This window comes from Paramormyrops kingsleyae, chromosome 13, assembly GCF_048594095.1.
Source record: "Paramormyrops kingsleyae isolate MSU_618 chromosome 13, PKINGS_0.4, whole genome shotgun sequence".
Lineage (NCBI taxonomy): Eukaryota > Metazoa > Chordata > Actinopteri > Osteoglossiformes > Mormyridae > Paramormyrops > Paramormyrops kingsleyae.
This window is the reverse complement of record NC_132809.1, coordinates 14,123,621-14,141,876: the sequence shown is the minus strand read 5'-3', so window position 1 is coordinate 14,141,876 and position 18,256 is coordinate 14,123,621. Positions and strand designations below refer to the sequence as shown.

At 49.3% G+C, this 18,256-nt stretch overlaps 1 protein-coding gene across 2 annotated transcripts in view; it reads left to right on the top strand.

Annotated features, from left to right (window-relative positions):
* The window catches only part of peak1 (pseudopodium-enriched atypical kinase 1), a 94,375-nt gene extending 80,059 nt beyond the window's left edge, over window positions 1-14,316 (top strand). For both annotated transcript variants that reach the window (XM_023822797.2, XM_023822801.2), the window contains 3 exons: window positions 1,785-2,008; window positions 7,317-8,068; window positions 9,678-14,316. In XM_023822797.2, coding sequence (XP_023678565.1) covers window positions 1,785-2,008; window positions 7,317-8,068; window positions 9,678-10,883 — 2,182 coding nt within the window. In that variant the 3' untranslated portion in view covers window positions 10,884-14,316. The remainder of the gene's footprint in view (window positions 1-1,784; window positions 2,009-7,316; window positions 8,069-9,677) is intronic.
* The last annotated feature ends 3,940 nt before the right edge of the window (window positions 14,317-18,256 follow it).

The window sequence follows — 18,256 nt, the reverse complement described above, 5'->3', positions numbered from 1 at the left end:
GGGGCGCCTCAGGCGGCGCGGGAGTCACCGGGGGCTCCTCAGCAGGCGCGGGAGTCACCGGGGGCGCCTCAGCAGGCGCGGGAGTCACCGGGGGCGCCTCAGCAGGCGCGGGAGTCACCGGGGGCGCCTCAGCAGGCGCGGGAGTCACCGGGGGCGCCTCAGCAGGCGCGCGGCCAGCAGGCACTGGAGTCACGGGGCGAGCTGCAGCCGCCTCTGGAGCCACGGGGGGCGCTGCAGGCGGCACAGGAACCACGGGGGGCGCTGCAGGCGGCACAGGAACCACGGGGGGCGCTGCAGGCGGCACAGGAACCACGGGGGGCGCTGCAGGCGGCACAGGAACCACGGGGGGCGCTGCAGGCGGCACAGGAACCACGGGGGGCGCTGCAGGCGGCACAGGAACCACGGGGGGCGCTGCAGCCTCTGGATCCACGGGGGGCGCTGCAGCCTCTGGATCCACGGGGGGCGCTGCAGCCTCTGGATCCACGGGGGGCGCTGCAGCCTCTGGATCCACGCGGGGCGCTGCAGCCTCTGGATCCACGCGGGGCGCTGCAGCCTCAGGAACCACGCGGGGCGCTGCCCGCGTCCGAAACCGTGGAATCCGCGGGATCGCGTCCTTAACGGACCTGGCCCCTTTAAGGGCCAGGCGTGTCCCGGTGAAGGGGCCGGCTGGCTCAGGCTTGGCCAGCGAAGCGGCGGGCAGACGGACTTCGGGCGTCCGCCTAGGCGAAGCGGCGGTGACGTCACCCGCGAACACCGCCGGGTGGAGAATCGGGTAGGGATTCTCCCAGCGTTCAGCAGGGCAAGCTGCGGAAAGGGAGACAGCCCCCAAAAAGACCTCCTGCGCGTCTTCCCGTCCTCTGCCTCTCCGCTTCTTCCGCGTTCTTCTCCGCGCTGAGGTAGGCGGAGGCAGGGGCACCACGGGCAGCTCGCTGTCTGGCAGCCCGCAGTCCAAAGCGACCTGCCTCAGCGATACCCTGGCAACCCCCTCCCGAAGCTGCCGCACGTTTTCGCGCACCTCCCCCGCAAGGTGCGCGTCTCCGGGCAGGGACATCTTCTCTAAGACGTCCCTGCTCCGGCTGGCTATAGCCCGAAGCAGGGGATCCTCCTCGACTTCGGGCTGGGTGAGCCAATATAACACCTCCTCGGTGAGGTCGAGAAATTCCGCCTCACCGATCTGGGGCGTCTTGTGGAGGAGTCCGGTCATTCTGTTATGATCACGTGCAGCACGGATCGGGGAAGCAGGTGCACGGAAGCCAGGGATCGGGGAATACGGAGTTTAATGTCCAAAAACACAGAGCACGCAACAAAACAACGTCACAACGTCAATGACCGGACTGGGGATACAAACGGGAACGCGGACTAAATACAAGAGACAAGCTAGACTTAACAGGACACAGGCGATCACAATTAGGGCTGAACACAAGGTAACGAGGTGGGCGTGGCACACATCAGGAGCGGACGGAGCGGATCATGACACCTTAATGCCCATTCATTCGGCACCACAATGGTGAAGCTCATTTCATTCTCCTGTTCACCAGGAAACAAGCGCTGGCAGCAATTAGGCAAAGCGTTCACTGAATTGGGCAGAAGTGAACAGCACCCCCCCCCCCCCCATTTCCGTGAGATTGGAGTGACTCATCACTCAGTCTGGATAGTAACGGTTCTTTGCACCTGATTTGAAAACCTCCAGTTATCTTCCGGGAGCCACAGTGAGACGTCGGTCACTATGGGGACTCTTAGCACTGTCATATTTATCACCTTAAATCTGTTTCACTCCCGTGTAGCATGGTGAAGGCGCAGGGCACAGAAGGCCACGCCCCTACTACAGCTTCCTTGTCGGCCATGTTGGAGATGTCCCCCCACACGGAGCCCAGAGGAGCAGCCGTCACGCAGCTGTTGGGCGAGGGCGCCGCCGGCCCAGGCGAGCCAGACGACAACAGTGTCCATTTCCCCTCGCGCTCCCACTCACCAGCTTCCAGCACCTGCAGCGCCACCTACAGCAACCTTGGTAAAGGTGCCGGGGGTGTAGATTGTTCGATGATAAAACATACATACTGACACCTAAATATTAAAGGCAGAAAACACCTCAGTAACACTTTACTTAAGGCCACGTTTTTAGCAATTTAAAAATACATTCATAACAAATAATAATGTGTTCATAAAACATTATAAACATTATAGCCATGTGTATTAAGCATTTTAAATGCTTTATGAAGCTTATTTATAATGCAGTACAGAGCATCCTTAATGCTTATACCGATCATTATAATGCATTATAAAGGTATCTATAGTGCATTATAGATTAGAGCTTCATAAGGCATTCATAATGCATTATAAACATGGCTATATATATATATATATATATATATATATATAAAAAGGCATAATACATTATAACCGCCATGTTTATAATGCTTTATGAAAGCATTATTTTGCATTATGAATGTGTTTGTAATTTACTAAAAACATGGCTTTAAGTAAAATGTTAGCAAAGATTCTTTAAAAATCTTTTGTGAAAACCCAGTGAACTTTAGCTCTGATTCCGTTTCTTGAAGAATGAGGCCTTTCGTTTGCCCAGGGATGACCTGTGAGCATTTTTTGGTTTTATTTTCTGCCATTGTACTGCCTGTGTTTTACATGGTCAAAGCGTTGGAGTGTTCGCTCTATGGGGGCCGCCTGAGGATTCTGGGTTTATGACCGCAGACTTGTGCCGGCTGTTAAACCAACAAGTTTCATGGGAAAAATTTAAAAGCTTCTACAGTTGAAATTATCAGGTCTGAATCAGACATTCAAAGCTATAAAACACCTCAGTATCTCACCAGTGGCCCTTATTAAGTTAATGTAGTTTAAAGGGGGACCCTCGTGCTCTGACCTTAATCACCGTATAAGTTATATATTATGCATTTTATTTAAAATTGAAGTATTCATATTTATTGATAGCACTAGCATTAGCCATGAGCATTAAATATTGAGCCACTTCTGGCCCCCAGCCTGAGGTCGAACATGGCGGACGCAAACCCAGCCCTTTGAAAGGTATTTTGCCGTAACACGCTTGAGAAAAGCCTTTCATCTGAAACCATTCAGGCGACATATTCAACCGTGTAATGTGTGACAGGCAAGAGGCCCCGATAAAAGTCTCGCCTCAGTAGCCTTTATGCCTGTATGTTGGCAGTTACCTATGTCTATGTAGAAAGTGAATAATGATCTGAGATCATCCAGTTTTTCAATCCTCATGCCTCCCAGCTCCATGATGGCCAGACCTGGGTGGGTGGTGTCCCTCCTTCTCTCACCAGATGCCTCGACCCCAGTAAACCCGCACGCCAGAGGGTGTCAGATGATGTCTGCTCTCGCTGCTGGGAGAGCACTGAAACATTTTTATCGGCTTGCGGAGGGAATAGTAACTTGGGTCTCGCTCACCATGCCGTCGAGGAGGCGCCACAACTGGGGGGGAGGCGGGGCAAACGCCCCCGTCGTTACCCATCGGGCCCTTTGGCGGGGCTTTGTTTGCACGTTCTTATGCAGTTGCTTCCGACCCTCCATTTTCCCACCTTCGGGGGCCTTGCCGAATGCAACGTTCACCTGCTTGGCGCAGGAGCCCAATTTCACGTCGGCTGATGCAGCACTCGCTCTGGTCGGTGGGAGGATTCTGGAAAGAGAGGGATTGAAGCGGGAAATGAAAACTGCATTGTACCTCCGTTCGTAGAGGAGTCCAATCAGGGGGGCAGAGGGCTCCAGGAGAGCGGTGATGATATTCACAGGGGGCTCAGGAGCCAGCCCAATACGCTGTGGGGGGGATGAGTGGGGCGGAGCCTGGGCCATCCCTATGCTCATTCCTTCCTCACCCCCCACGCTCATTCCCGATTCGGATTGGCTCTCCTGATTGGATTGTGACGCTCTGAGTTTTAGGGAAAGGGGAGGGGGAGGGGCTCGAGCCTCAGACTTGGGTCAATACTGCTGCCTCTGACTCACTCACACAGAATCCTGTCCTCAATTGAGTTGGATGTGCCACACAGCGGTCAAGCACCGGCTTCTAGAAACATCCACAGGCTTCAGCTGCCTCCTCTTCTGCTCGGGACTGACTGTAGTTCCTGCAGGTTTCCGGGTGTCTGTCTTTGTGGCTCCCAATCAATTTTTTTTAACAGACCCACATAGATTCATCATTCAGTCACACCCCCCCCCACCCACTCCTCCCCATTCCACACTCCTATCTCCGCCTCCCCGGTGGAGCAGTGTGGATCAGAGCACGGGGGCGGACTTTAAATGAACACGGTAGGAGTGCGGGGTGCCCTGCTTGTTGGCAGCCGGAGCTCTCGGTGAGGAATGGAGAGGGTGAGCGAGCGAGCGAAAGAGAGAGAGACCAAGTCAGCACCCGGCACGTCTGCTTCCGCCGCTCTGAGCACCGTTACTGCCGGAAAGCTGTCACCAGGACGGCTGTCGCTCAGCCTCGGATGCTGAGGTAGGCTTCGGCTCGGGGTGCAGGCTGCGGCGGGTGGCGCGGCTTTGCAGTGGGGGGTGCGTGCCCCCCCACACGCGCGTTTGGCTGTGCATGAGTCTCTGTATTTTCTGCGGGTGTCACTCCCCACATTGCATCGTCGTGTGTGTTTGCGTGTCCTTAAGTCTCAGCACAAGCGTGTGCATGCATGGAGTGGCCAAAAAAGGCCATGATCCCGTGGTGAACGTGCGAGGTTTGCCCCCTCATTTCCACCCAAGCCCCCCCCCCCCCACCCCCTGCATCCCCGAAAAGGTGCCGAGGGGAAATTTCCCAGAAAGCACAGAAACTTTGATCTGATCCCCGAGGTCAGGTGCGAAGCTGCGCCAGCCTGTGGCAGACGAGCTGAGATCGATGCCGATCGGAGCGGAGAGCCAGTCGGGGGCCAGAGCTGCAAAGCAAACGTGAATCAGAATTCTCTAGAAAAAAAAACAATGTACTTAAAAATGTGATTGGTATTAAAACCCAAAGAGATTTGTCAGTTTTGCAGAATATAGAATTTTTATGACTGGTAAGGTTTGAAAATATTTTGAAATTCACATTAACATATTTATTAACCGATGTTTAAATGGCAGCAGGACCTTTCAGGAAGTGTGTTGCATTAGTTTCTAGTGGAGAGGGTTATGTAATGGCTTTAAAAGCTCTCCAGTGCTTATCGAATGGCAGTCGACACAGTGGATGACTGGCTTTGTACTGCAGGGCGGTAAGTAAGTGATGCCGGTCCCTCTGTACCACGTACACTCCTGGTTCCGGCGGAGGAGGCTCTCCTGGTTCTCTGGGATTAATGGTCTGTCACAAGGAGGTGCCGCTGAGAGATGTGGCCCCCCCCATTTGCCACTGGGGGATGGACTGGGAGTTTGCAAATTCGGACCCCCAATGGAGGAGATGGCCCAGACCTTTACTGGTTTTTGCTAGTTCACATGCCATAATGTGTACCTCCTCAACTGACCGCTAGAAGCTTCTGGATGGTCAGTACAGCTGATACCCACCTTTGTTAATACGTCACGGTGATGCTTTTAACGGTTACTGAGAGCAGGGGTTTGAAACACAAAGGAGTGAATAACGCTGGCTGGTCGCTTCCTTATGACAGGAAGCATCTATATGGGTGAAAAGACCACAAACCTTTCATAGGAAATGCTCAAGATGTTATGGTTGCCACAGAACCAGTAACCAAACTCGTAAAACCAGCCCAGGCTGGTGATCATTTTCCCTGTCCGAGGTCAAGCTTCTTCACCTGGTCGCTTTAATGACATGGACCCAGGGCACACAGTATATTACAGATCTGTGCCTTTTCCAAAAGGTCATGGACCATAATCATGGAACTGGAATCATATCACAACTGGGCCCCAGAGCAAGACCTTTAACCCTCTGCTCCACCTGACCCTGGGCTCTTTTCACTTGTATGTCGCTTTGAGCAAAAGTGCCTGCTGAATAACTATATTATAAATGTGACACAAAATCCAGGCTGACCAGTGCAGTGCCTGTGCCATCAAAGGACCCCACTGGTCGTCTTTTTAGCATTAGCATTAGCGAGCTGGACGCCAGGAGATTAAACCATCCGCTGTCTCATCCGCTTACAGGGAGATGCGCTTAAGCTCCGTTAACTTTTCAGTTAATCCCATCATTTACTTCTTTTTTTTTCCCTCAAAAACATGGTACATATCATCTGTGTCCTAGATTTCCTACTCAGGGTACTGTATTAAAAATGTATAATACATGATATTTTGTGTGTAATTAAATATTTAAATAGATCTGTCATTGCTTATCTGCTAAAGTGGCATGGTGCCATTTACAAGTGCATACCTGTGCAGATAAACATTATTGCCAACTTGCTGCTCATATATCATTGTCAGAATGAAACTGCTATTTTTCAGAGAGGATATTACTAATTTTAATTGGTTACATTGACGTCAACCTGAAAATGTTTTGTTTGTTCCTTTTTTCCTCTCTGATACTTTGTAAACTGGTCCAACAGACTAAATAATCAGAGCGGAAGTAGGACGCTGCTGAGAGAGTCTCCTTAAGCCTCGAGGAGAATTCCCCATGCTGAGATTTGATTTTCCCTGCCCGGAGGCAGATGGGGGCTTTTGATTTGAACTGGTTTTTTGATCTGGATATCGACAGCATTACTGTCCACGCTTTCACAAGGGAGGACATTTATTATGATAATACCATAGCTGTATGTAGTACATTTATAATAATTTATTTAGGAGATGAATTTGTCGAAAGTGACAGACATCCTACCATTGGCCTATGGATTTCTGGGAGGTGGAAATTTGTCGACCAGGGGGGTTGGTTGGGCTGCAGGTTAAGGAACTTGCAGTAACTTTTGTAAATAGGGGTGCAAGCATGCTCGGGACGTCCGAAGTGATGAAGGTTTGGCACCAGAAATCAGGGTCAGCCACCCTTTGGTGTCTTTGGGTTTAAGGGCCTTTGGGTCTAAGGGCCATGATTACTCTGCCAGACACAGGATTCACACCTACAGTATCTGAGGCACACGCTAAGATCGCTAACTTACTCAGCTACTCAGCATTTCTCAACCCGGTCCACTGGGACCCCCAGACGGTCCACGTTTTTGATCCCTTCCGGCTCCCTACAGGGTAGGAAAACACCACTGTAGAGTATCCCAGTGTGCTGTAGTTTTATTTAAAACATATACTAGAATAATTTCTTACATATATATAGCTGAATATTCTATTGACGCAGTTCAGGGATGGATTTAATTCTCAAGGGTAAAACAGCCAGCCCATCCAGGGATTGCAAGGCTGTTGGCTAAGTAAATTAACGCCATATGGTAAAACAGGCTGCTGTGTCTCCTGTCCCTCAGGCCAGTCCAGGGCAAACATGATCCCCCTGAAGCAGCCCAGAAACCCTAAGGCTTCAGATGACACGCTGCCAACCGGGGATCCGGAGGGCTCTGATGGCGGCCCCAAGGCCACGCCACCCCCCCTGCCTAAGAAGAACATCGCTCGGGCCAACACAGAGCCCTCGGCGCTGGGCAGGGAGCTCCAGGCTCCACGACCCAAAGGCGAGGCTAAGCCGGGCGGCTCCAACTTGAGCGTGGCCAACCCGCTATACGACCTGGACTCCACATGGGAGACGGCCAGCCAGGGCTCCTCCATGGGCTCCGAGGTGCGCCCACCGGATCAGGAGTCTGGGGACTCCCTGGAAAGGCCGGCAGCCGGCAAGGGTCGCCCAGCAACCAGCCTGTCCTGCATGACGTCGCCTGCCACCGTCTCAGCAGGTCGCCAGCCCAAGCGGGGCTGCCGTAGCGTGGAGTCCCTCTCTGGGCGTGGTCGGGGCGGCACCCGGTCTCAGAGGGCGGGGCTCTACAAGGGCATGGACAACTGGGAGGAAGTGCTGGGCCGTATCCGCGGGCTGCACACAGATACTCTGCGCAAGTTGGCCTGCCGTTGTGAGGACCGCTTCATGGCAGGCCAGAAAGACCCCCTGCGCTTCGGCACGGACAGTTGGTCCGACTTCCGGCTGACCACAGGCCGACCCTGCTGCGAGGCGGGCGATGCCGTCTACTACACGGCCTCTTACGCCAAGGACCCGCTGGTCAACTACGCCGTCAAGGTAAGGCGCCGGCACTCAGGGTCGCTGTCAGTTTACTTAGGGAGGGGCTTACTAAGGACTAGTACATACTCCGCTTGTGCCATCGCAGCCTACGCATTGATCAGTTTCAGGCTTCTACTTACTGATTTTATGCACAGCTCTGGTCTTTCCAAGGTTAAATTACTTTGATGAGTGACAAGGCACCCTTAGAAGTTGTTATATAAACCAGTACTTTTTTAAACAGTTGATTTATGCCAATGCTAAGTTTGCATGACAGTTTGTTGGCCTGAGTTTCTGTTACCAGTAAGAAATCAGCCTGGCGGGGCTTGCTAACTCTCAATGTAACGTTTCACTCACCCTGCTGAGAATGATGTTGTCGGTGCCATAGTGGCGTTGCAGGGGGGAACAGGGATTGTGCTTCCCATAACGAAACCTGTTTAGAGGGGCTACTCACAAATCTGGGCCAATTGGGTGCAGCAGAGAGGGGGAGCTTCTGCCAGACTCAATCCCCTCCCATCCGCCAGGGTTAGCCAATCAGCAGGCGGATTAGGTTCAGAGTCTGCAAGATTCAGGTACACAACAAAATGGCTCTCAAGATGGATGCCATGAATCGTTTACAGTCAACTGAACCATGATGCTATTTTAATACCAGTGTGTGCCTGTGCATTTCTGTCTGTGTGTTTGTAGGGAGTTTAGAGAGTACAGAACTACTGCTGGGGGGAAGGTTTCCACTAGCTGTCAGGGGAGGTACCATTCTAAATTGCAAAGCATTCATTCTCCACAGATATCTGCTTGTGTGAGGCTGCAGTTTAAATGTGGAAACATATCCATTAGTGGTAAGCATGATCTTACTGGGTTATCTATCGTCTTGCATTTGCGATGAATATAAATATAAATGGGTTGCTTGCTAAGATCACCTAGAATCAATAAATATGGAATGTTCCAGAATCCACGAGTCAGTCCTGAATAACAAAAGGCACAGCCCAAAAAGATCGTCACTGTGTGCCAGAGAGGAGTGGGGAAAAAAACCTGCGAAAACGGTCATCTTCAATCTGAAGGGTTTGTGACAGAGACACTCACCAGAACGACACCTGCTGGGGCCAGGAGAGGAGCGGGGCATGAGGGCACGCTGATGATGGCCATGGCTGCACCCAAACTGAACTTAGATTTGTGCACAGGGACAGGATGGGATTTCTCAAAGGGGGGGGCAGTAGTGGGATTTCCTGCATGCCAGTTATGCTGAGTTATGTTTCATCTCATACATAAATCATAACAGGCTTTCTTCCTCCAGGAGACTGATAGAAGCTGCTCACGTGGACCCAATAAATATTTAGAGGACTTAAAATTGCTAATGGCATGTGAGTCAGATGTGATACGAGCTGTGAATGCTAACCACAACCGTTCGCTTTTCACTGCCTGTAACCATGGGAACACTGGATTGTGTGGAAGTATTTTTCAGGGCGTTTGTTCCCACCTTCCTCTTCTCTGCCGCTCCAGCTCTCATTCCCCACTTCCTTGTGTAGGCGGGGCTTGAGTATATGTACTCCAAGCCCGATTGTTAGGTAATTAAGAGGTACTAAAGCAGTGATTGTTGACCTTTGACCTCCACTCTCCTTCGGTCCGCTCGCAGATCTGCAGGAGCCAGGTGAAGGAGACACAGCAGCAACTGTTCCACAGCCTGGCCGTGCGGCAGAGCCTGGCACCGCACTTCAACATACAGCAGGACTGCGGCCACTTCCTGGCCGATGTGCCCCTACGCCTTCTGCCCTGGGAGGAGGATGACCAGGAGGAAGAAGAAGAGGAGGAAGAGGAGAGGAAGGAGGCCTGTGAGAACAATGTGAGGGTCGCCAAGCGGAGGGATGTAGCAGACGGGGCCTCGTCACCTGGGCAGCCGAAACACACCATGTCTGCGGGCCGGCTGCGCAGCCGCGTGGTGGTCATCACCCGCGAGGTGCCTTTCCAGACAGTGGCTGACTTCGTGCAGCAGGGGGCAGAGCGGCACACCCACAGCCCAGACCTGTACGAGAGGCAGGTTTGCCTGCTCCTCCTGCAGCTGTGTCAGGGCCTGGAGCACATGAAGCCGTACCACGTCACACACTGCGACCTGCGGCTGGAGAACCTGCTGCTGGTCCACTGCCAGCCAGGGAACCCTTGGAACCTGGACATGCCCGAGCCCAATAACAACAATGACGGCTCCGGATCTGCGTCCAGTTCCGGCTGCCCGGCCCGGCTCATCATCAGCAACTTCTCTCAGGCCAAGCAGAAGAGCCCGCTGGCCGAGCCAGGCACACTGCGCGAGCAGGCGCGCTTGGCCCCCGAGATCGTCACAGCGACACAGTACCGCAAGTGCGACGAGTTCCAGACGGGCATCCTCATCTACGAGATGCTGCACCGGCCCAACCCATTCGAGGAGACGCCGGAGCTGAAGGAGACGGAGTACACGTGCGCGGACCTGCCGCCGCTGCCCGTGCGCTCGCTGTATTCCCGTGGCCTGCAGCGCCTGGCCAGCCTCCTGCTCGACGCCAACCCGTCGGAGCGCATCCAGATCTCGGATGCCCGCGCCTGCCTGCAGTGCCTCTTATGGGGGCCCCGCGAGGACCTGTTCCAGGCGCTGGCCGCCTGCCCTGGCCCAGCCCACCGGGACGCTGCGCTGCAGAACTGGCTGGACCTGAAGCGGACCCTCATGATGATTAAGTTCGCCGAGCGCTCGCTGGACTCGGCCTGCGGTGTCAGCCTGGAGGACTGGCTGTGCTGTCAGTACCTGTCCTCTGCCAGCACGGACTCACTGGCCCGGGTGGTGCGCATCCTACAGCAACCGCAGCCACAGCAACTCTGATCTCTGCCTGCACGCACTCCCCCCCTACACTGATACTTTTTCACCCATCTGCACTCTCCCTCTACAGCAGCGACCGTGTCTCAGGGTGCCTAGTCCTAATCGCAGGTTTAGTTCTTAAGGGCCAAAGGGCCAAAGCCCTACAGTCTTTAGGGAAAGTGTTTTGCACCCAACACTGCATGTGAGGTGACTAGGGTGTTTATCAATATGCGTACCTGACCGTACTCCTGTTCTCGTGTACCCGTTTTATGTCATCTTCCATTGCTGAAGACCAGTTCCAATACTAAGAACAGGAGTATGGAGGCCTGGATGTCATTCCTGCCCCACCCCAAATATCACTGATGCATCGATTGCATCCTCGCCAAATGAGACCACTGCCATGATTAATCGAGCCCCAAGTTTGTTCTTGGCAACTTGGCTAGACCGGTCTTGCCAAGACCACGAGTACTATCTTGGTATTGAGAATCACTCTAGGTTTCCAAACACATAATTTGGTCCCGCAGTTAAATCGTTTTGAGATTCTACCTGCACACCTCCTGCTAACCCGAGGCCAGGCGGGGAGACTCCCTCTTAAGCTGCTACTTCATGTCAGGGTTGGGTGACCCTGGTCCTCAAGGCCCACGTGTGATCTGATCCACACGGGTAAAGTGACTTGGCCACTGTCCTTCCAGTTGCTTTAGTCCAGCAGCTGAGCATGTCCTATGGCTCCTGAGGAACAGAGCTGCCCTCCCCGGCCCTCCACAAACACCAGGGCCTTCCTCCCATCCAGCAGGATCAATTAGGCTCCCCTATCCCACCCCAGTTTAAGTAAAAATGCTGGTCAAGAAATGATGGAGTAGCCAGACAGAGCCGATGCCTACTGCCCTCGACACACCAAAATCCTCTTAATTCCCACGACGTTTTTGCGCTGTACACAAGTGTTTATTTAAAAATTTCATTCTTGTTTTTTTTTTCCCTCCAATAACAGGTTTTGTTCATGTTACTTTGCTCTCGTCATGTCTTCATGTGGGTTTTGAGGTGTTAACCAATCGCGTCTGGTGTTTGGTGATGGTCCAAGGTCACTGTGAGCTCATTAAACAGCAGGTGAAAGGTAGCTGTGAAAAGGGAGATGGAGCCATCGGGAACCAGAAGCTTCTCTGGAAAGATCATTTTAACACCCCCCCCCCCCCCCACACTGAGGAAGCAAAGCTTGTGCCAGTGTGTAAACCAGGGTTCGGCAGACTCTCCTTTGGAGACATTGTATGGCAACACAGTGTAAACCTCTCCATCACAGCTAGGGGGCACAGTGGTTAAACTGAAGGGGGCGAAATTAGTATAATACCAAGCTAATTAATTGGTCCTGAACTCTGAAAGTGTTCAGATCAGGGAGTCTCCCAGTAAATTCGGAGGGTTTTGACAGGGCAGAGCAGGCTGACAAACAGATTATTCGTCAGTCAATCTGATGAAGGCTGATTCATTTTGGAGGGAATCCCGGCATCTTAAGCACTTAATGGTCTAGTGCATCACAATTTCACATTAACAGCAAGGGAGGGGGCACAGTGATCCACTGCCCATTAATTATGGGTAAGGAATTCATCATCGCCACCAGAACAATGAATTACGGAGACAAGGAGTATAAAGTAATATAGGAACCGGAGGCTAGATTTCCACTCTCTTGTTCTTGTTTAAATATACTTCATTGACAGCTTCATTGTTAATGTATTAAACATTTGCTTGTTTAATGTGAAGGTACCATATGGAATTTTATTTTGCCACCATGCAGAAATGATTTGCCAAAGACCTAAAAAGAAAACAAAAATGAAATTGTCAGTAATGGCACCTTAAAAACGCTGGAGTATCACCCACACGCTCAGCGGACGAAGTGTCCTTACCCAGGTAACTTTGCTCATGTGGCATTGAACTGAATATCAAAGACAGTATTTTCTGTGGGCTTGGCTACTTCAGTAGGAGTATCCATTGACTTTGCTATTGGGACAAGATCATTTGGACAGAATGTGACGGTTCGATAACAATCAATGCTGTGTGAGAGGACCTCCAGGATGGGCTTTTGATAGGTTGAGTGGGAGATTTTTTTTTTTTTTTTTGGGGGGGGGGGGGGGGGGCACTTGTTTTTTGGATATATGTGCAATTATTGTGAATGTTTTATCTTTGAAAATAACAGTATTTAACACATGTATGTACTTAATATTACAGTATGCGAGTTTTCTATTTGTTATGCTTCTTTATCCTTGTTTTTGGCACATAAGTGACAAAGGTGGTCAGCGAGTGGCAGCTGGTTTGTGGAAAGATGTGCCTAGGGGGTGGGTTGTGTGACCGCAATGGTGGGTGGGGGGAGGGGGCTCAGGGGCCTCTGTTTGTCCGGTGTCACTTTCCATCAATTTCCGAGGCCTGGAGTAGGTGAGTGGACTGAAGAAACGCTCGTTATTCTGGCATTGCTGTTGTGTTTTTCTTTTTCACTTTTTTCGTTATGCATTATTCAGGTTAGTGCTGGCATCAGGAATGCAGAGGCATGGCGAACCACTATGCGCAGTCGCTCAAATTAACGCATCATAACCACTGGCCTGCCTGCTCCTCACACCCATCCACTCCCACTGCTCCTCTCTTCCGGACCTTTCTACACTCCAACCCCAGCCTCATAAATCAGTGTCACACGAGGGTTTTGCATATGTGAGAATAAAAGTCCCGGCATGTGTGTACTGTGTGGCTGGCGCTGGCTTCTCCCCAGTGTCCGAACGCACTGCGGTTAACCAGCGAATAAAAATCCCTTCCGACGCGGTCACGGATCGCCGAGCACGCACATATGCCATGGCTCTGGTTCAAAGACTGCAGGTCTCTGCTGTTTTGGTGATGGACCAAGAAGCAAGAGTGGTCTGTTCGGGCACCAGACGCCAAGCTGCCTTGCATTTCTATCTAGCTGACATCTACAGTGCTAACTTGGGGAGGTGCCACAGTACTGACAGTCTGGGTTGCACGAGTACAAAGACTGTTGTCACAGATATGAGCTCATGTACGAGTTAAACTTTGCTGTTTAAAGCTTTACTTTTTGTGACAGTAACACCCCATGCTGGGGGAGAGGGGGCTCAGATGATAGATCCAGGTAATAGGGGAGTGAGCGTTAGCACAAGTTAGGTGGGGGTGTCCCACGTGTTTGGGGAAAGATACCTATTTTGCACAACTAATGCCCGCCACTCACAAACAACAGACAGTGAAAAGAGGTTTTGGAAAAGTAAGTCAGTATGACGTGTCACACTCCTGGGTGATGAGGTCAGCAATGGGTTTTGCCGGAGCTCACCGGTTATATATTTTAATAGCCACTGAACATGCAGATCAGCCCAAATGGCTTTCAATATATGTCTATATCTCTTGGCGTATTGCCAGTAATTGTTGATCAAGTTAATCATTAGTAATAAAACAATAAATATATGTTTTTATATAATCTGTGTCAGTTTTGTTACTTTTGTTGTCAAAGTTGCCATTCTATTGGCTGGAGGGATAAATTTTAGCAGTTTAATATACAGGGGTACCGCAGTTCTCAAACTCATTAGAACTCAAATTTCTTAAAAGTCGAACCAACCAGTTCGGAAAAAAATGACCTAGAACTCGATCTGAATCTCGGAAGTCAAACCGTGAACGCCAATCTAAGATAACTTGTACGGGCGCCTCTCAGCAGAAAGAAGGGTAACGCTTCAGTCTCAGCCTCGCATTCGCTGTGATATCATCGTTTGTTGGTGATAGTGCTTTTTTTATTGAAAATACCGTATCAGGTAATACACTGTACTTTATATCATTTTGCCATTGCTCACCAAAAAGTTAAGCAATAGCTGTACAAATGTTACAACCTAAAAGTTTGCAATTCACGAACAAATTAACGGATACAGAGTAATAATAAAAATAAACAATGGAGCATGGCATAGTCTAGTGCTGCGGCAGTGTTGGGGCATGGCTAAGGAAGTTGGGGTTGTCACGATCTGTCAAGCAGGACCGTGGAAGCAGGGATCGACAGGGCTCAAGCGATCGAGAAACACGGGGTTTAATTAAGAACATGCAGAAAAACGTTGCAATGACCGGACTGGGGAAAAAAACTGAAACGCGGACTAAATACAGAGGACTAATGACAACAACCAGAAATAGCTGATCACACGGGGATTCCACACGGGGTTAACGAGGGGGCGTGGCACACGGAAGGAGCGGACGATTGGGGCAGGACAGGGGTAATGTTGGGGTACATTTTTTATCGTTTTGGAAGCCATTAAGAAAAAAATGCTCTTCTTGTTTTACCCTGTTCATTTTGTGTTTAAATGCTTAAAAACATATTTAGGTGTAGTTTATTGTGGCCGGGAACCAATTAATTGGTTTTCCATTATTTCGATTAGAAAATTCGATCAGAACTTTTTAGGATTCGAACCCGAGTTCTGAACGGATTAAGTTCGAGTTCTGAGGTACCACTGTATATCAGAATGGTGATTTGCAGCATGAAACTGTATAAACAAACACCGAAAATGCTCTTAGAAATAACAGCCGTGGAACCAATCAGCAGGAAAGGAATTTGATTTACACTGATGACGTGAAACTTCTGTCTAAACTATATAAAGTCATGCTCTTAATACTTAAAAATAAAACTCTGTTAATGTATTATATAACAATACACACAGTTGCGTGAATTCATTGAAGCCTGCAGCGCCTTATTCTAAAATCGGCGTTTCTAATGCAGTACTTGTGTTCCCCATTAGATGGCGATGTATGCACACGTTTTGAAGCAATGAGCCCAAAAGTCCAGTTTTCTTCATTCGGAAATTTCTGCTGCGCCCGATTAAAAAAAAAAAGTTGTTGCGCTGAACAAAATGGAGTCGAAGAAAGTTTTTTTCTACCATTGCTCAGTTCTCCCTCTCATTGGTTCTGGCTTTAAAATGTGTTCAATAAACGCCAAGTCGCGAGTAACATTATAACATTCATTGTGTGTTCGTGCATACTCTATTAATCCACATAACATTCGTGACCTGCAAAAGTTCGCTGAACTTTGTGTGTGGGGAATTATAACACTTCGCAATGTGGGCAACAATTATAACGGAAATGTTGCTTGATCTTCTGATGAGGACACCCCGAGATAGCACACATATGTTGAAATGACATTGATTCCATATCAGACAAAAAGGTTGAAACAATGTTGATCTTCAATGTTTCACTTCATATCAACATTGAATCAAGGTTTTGCCACCATCAGTTTTTCAATATTGAAAATCTGACAAGAAATCAATTTGGTTTCAACGTTGATAATTTAACACTGACCATAATTCAACTATAAATGTAACTATAATTCAACATTGAAATAAATACGTGGTGCTGTGTGGGGCTTGATTTACTAAGTGGACAAACCCTCACCTTACGTCGGCTGACTTGTGAGAGGTGCCTGAAGACCCGTACTACCACTTTTACATTAAATCAGATGGTAGGAATCATAACTATTAGGCAGACTGTCTGCCAGCTTGCGAGTAGGCAGTGTTTGGCATGGGAGGAGTTAATGCACTGAAAATACAAGAATAACACAAGATAATTATCAGGGCAATGCATAACCAGGCACAGAACAGCAAATACCAGAGTGGGTATGTAAGCTCAGAATGTTTTCCACTTCTCCTTCTTCTTGGCTGATGTAGTGGAACATTTTGCGAAGGCTAATACAAGCCAGATGTGTTTAACTGACTTGTCAAGGGTATAAATGAAAACGCAGTGCAATTGTCAGGGGTTCTTAGCGTGAGAGATTTAAGGTGGTCCCTGAAGTCGGACGGGGGAAAAATTGCATGTTTATTTTCACCAACTTCTAACTGGAAATTTGGGTCTCTAGAGGCTTAATCACACTACCAATATGCGTGATTTCATGTATTCTCCATGACACAAAAAGGTTATGAACCCAACCACAAGCACTTAAGGCATTTGGGGGGGTGGACAAAAAACAATGTAATACTGTACATCTTGAAAGTGGTCTGAAGAAAAGCAGACCTCCGGACGACCTTACTGAAACACTCATGCGTAGGCAGTGGAAAATCTGAGCTGTATCACAGATCTCAGGTTTGCATGGGAAAGTACATGAATGCCGAATTCACTGTGCATCATTTTTTTTTTTTGAGAAAAAGAGAGTGTGCACATCCTGTCTCTCTTCCTACACACACAGGCTGAATGAAAATTAAAGTATGGAAAGTTAGCCCATCAGTAACACACTGTCAGGGTCGACTCCTGTTCCATGCTGTGTCCCTTCCCCATTTGGCCAGCAGGCATTGCTGGTCATCCTGTCCCTCGTATTGTCAGTCTTTCTTTTCCCTTGTTCCCTGTCAGCCACATGGCTCAACGCATTGAGCATGTGGCTGCCTGTGATCCCCTCTGTCTTATGTTTGATTCCCGCCTCCTCTGTTTTTGTAGATTTTGTTCCCTTGTGTTTCAGTTGTATCAGTTTTCTAGTCCCTGTGTTTTCAATTGTATTCGGTTTTGGTTTTTGCCCTTGATTGTGTTTTTTACTTATCAGTTTTCCTCATTCTTAGATCCTGTTTCTAGTTTGTGTTTCATGTTTTAGTTTATTAGCTTCACCTGTTGCCTGCCATTGTGTGTTTTCCTGATTGCTCGTTGTCCTGCACCCTCCCCGATTGGTTAATTGTCTGTCTCACTCCTGCTTGTCATTACCCTGTTCAGTTTTTGTATTTAAGTTCCTGCCTGAGTTTTAGTCCCAAGTGGTTCATTGTTTGTGTTAGTTGAATGTTAGTTTTGAACATTCTGTTTGTAGCCTGCCTGTCTCACCCTTTTGTAAATGTAGTCTTTGTTGATCCCCTTTTATTTTTGACCCCTCATGGTCCTTTTAGTTTTGTTGTGTTCTTAGTGTTTTCTGTTTTGTTAAAACCCCTGTCTGGTGAGCCACAAGTGGGTCGTCCACCTTTTCGTCCTTGCTCCAAACCCGCCTGGATCCATAACACACACACACTGCAGTGGCAAAGTATTTGCTCCTGATTCCCTCTGTCTTTTCTTATTCATGACATTTATTTATTTATTTGTTTATTTTAGCATAATTCACACAACACAGTTCTTAAATGATATTTTGATTAATTGAAGGAAACATTTCACCAACACCTATATCACAAATGTGACAAATAATTGCCCTCTTAGCCACTCAATCAACCAATGAACCAAATCTAACTGATAACTGGTTAAATCAAGCTAGACGAAGCTTGACTGCTGCCAACCCTGTCGAATCTACTCATTACTTAAGCAGAACCATTCCTTAAAAGTGGACTAGTATAAGGGGTCTCAAGAAGCAACACGTCATGCCTTGATCAGAAGAACTTACTGAAGACCTGAAAAAGAAAGTCATTGAAATATATCAGTCGGGAATGGGG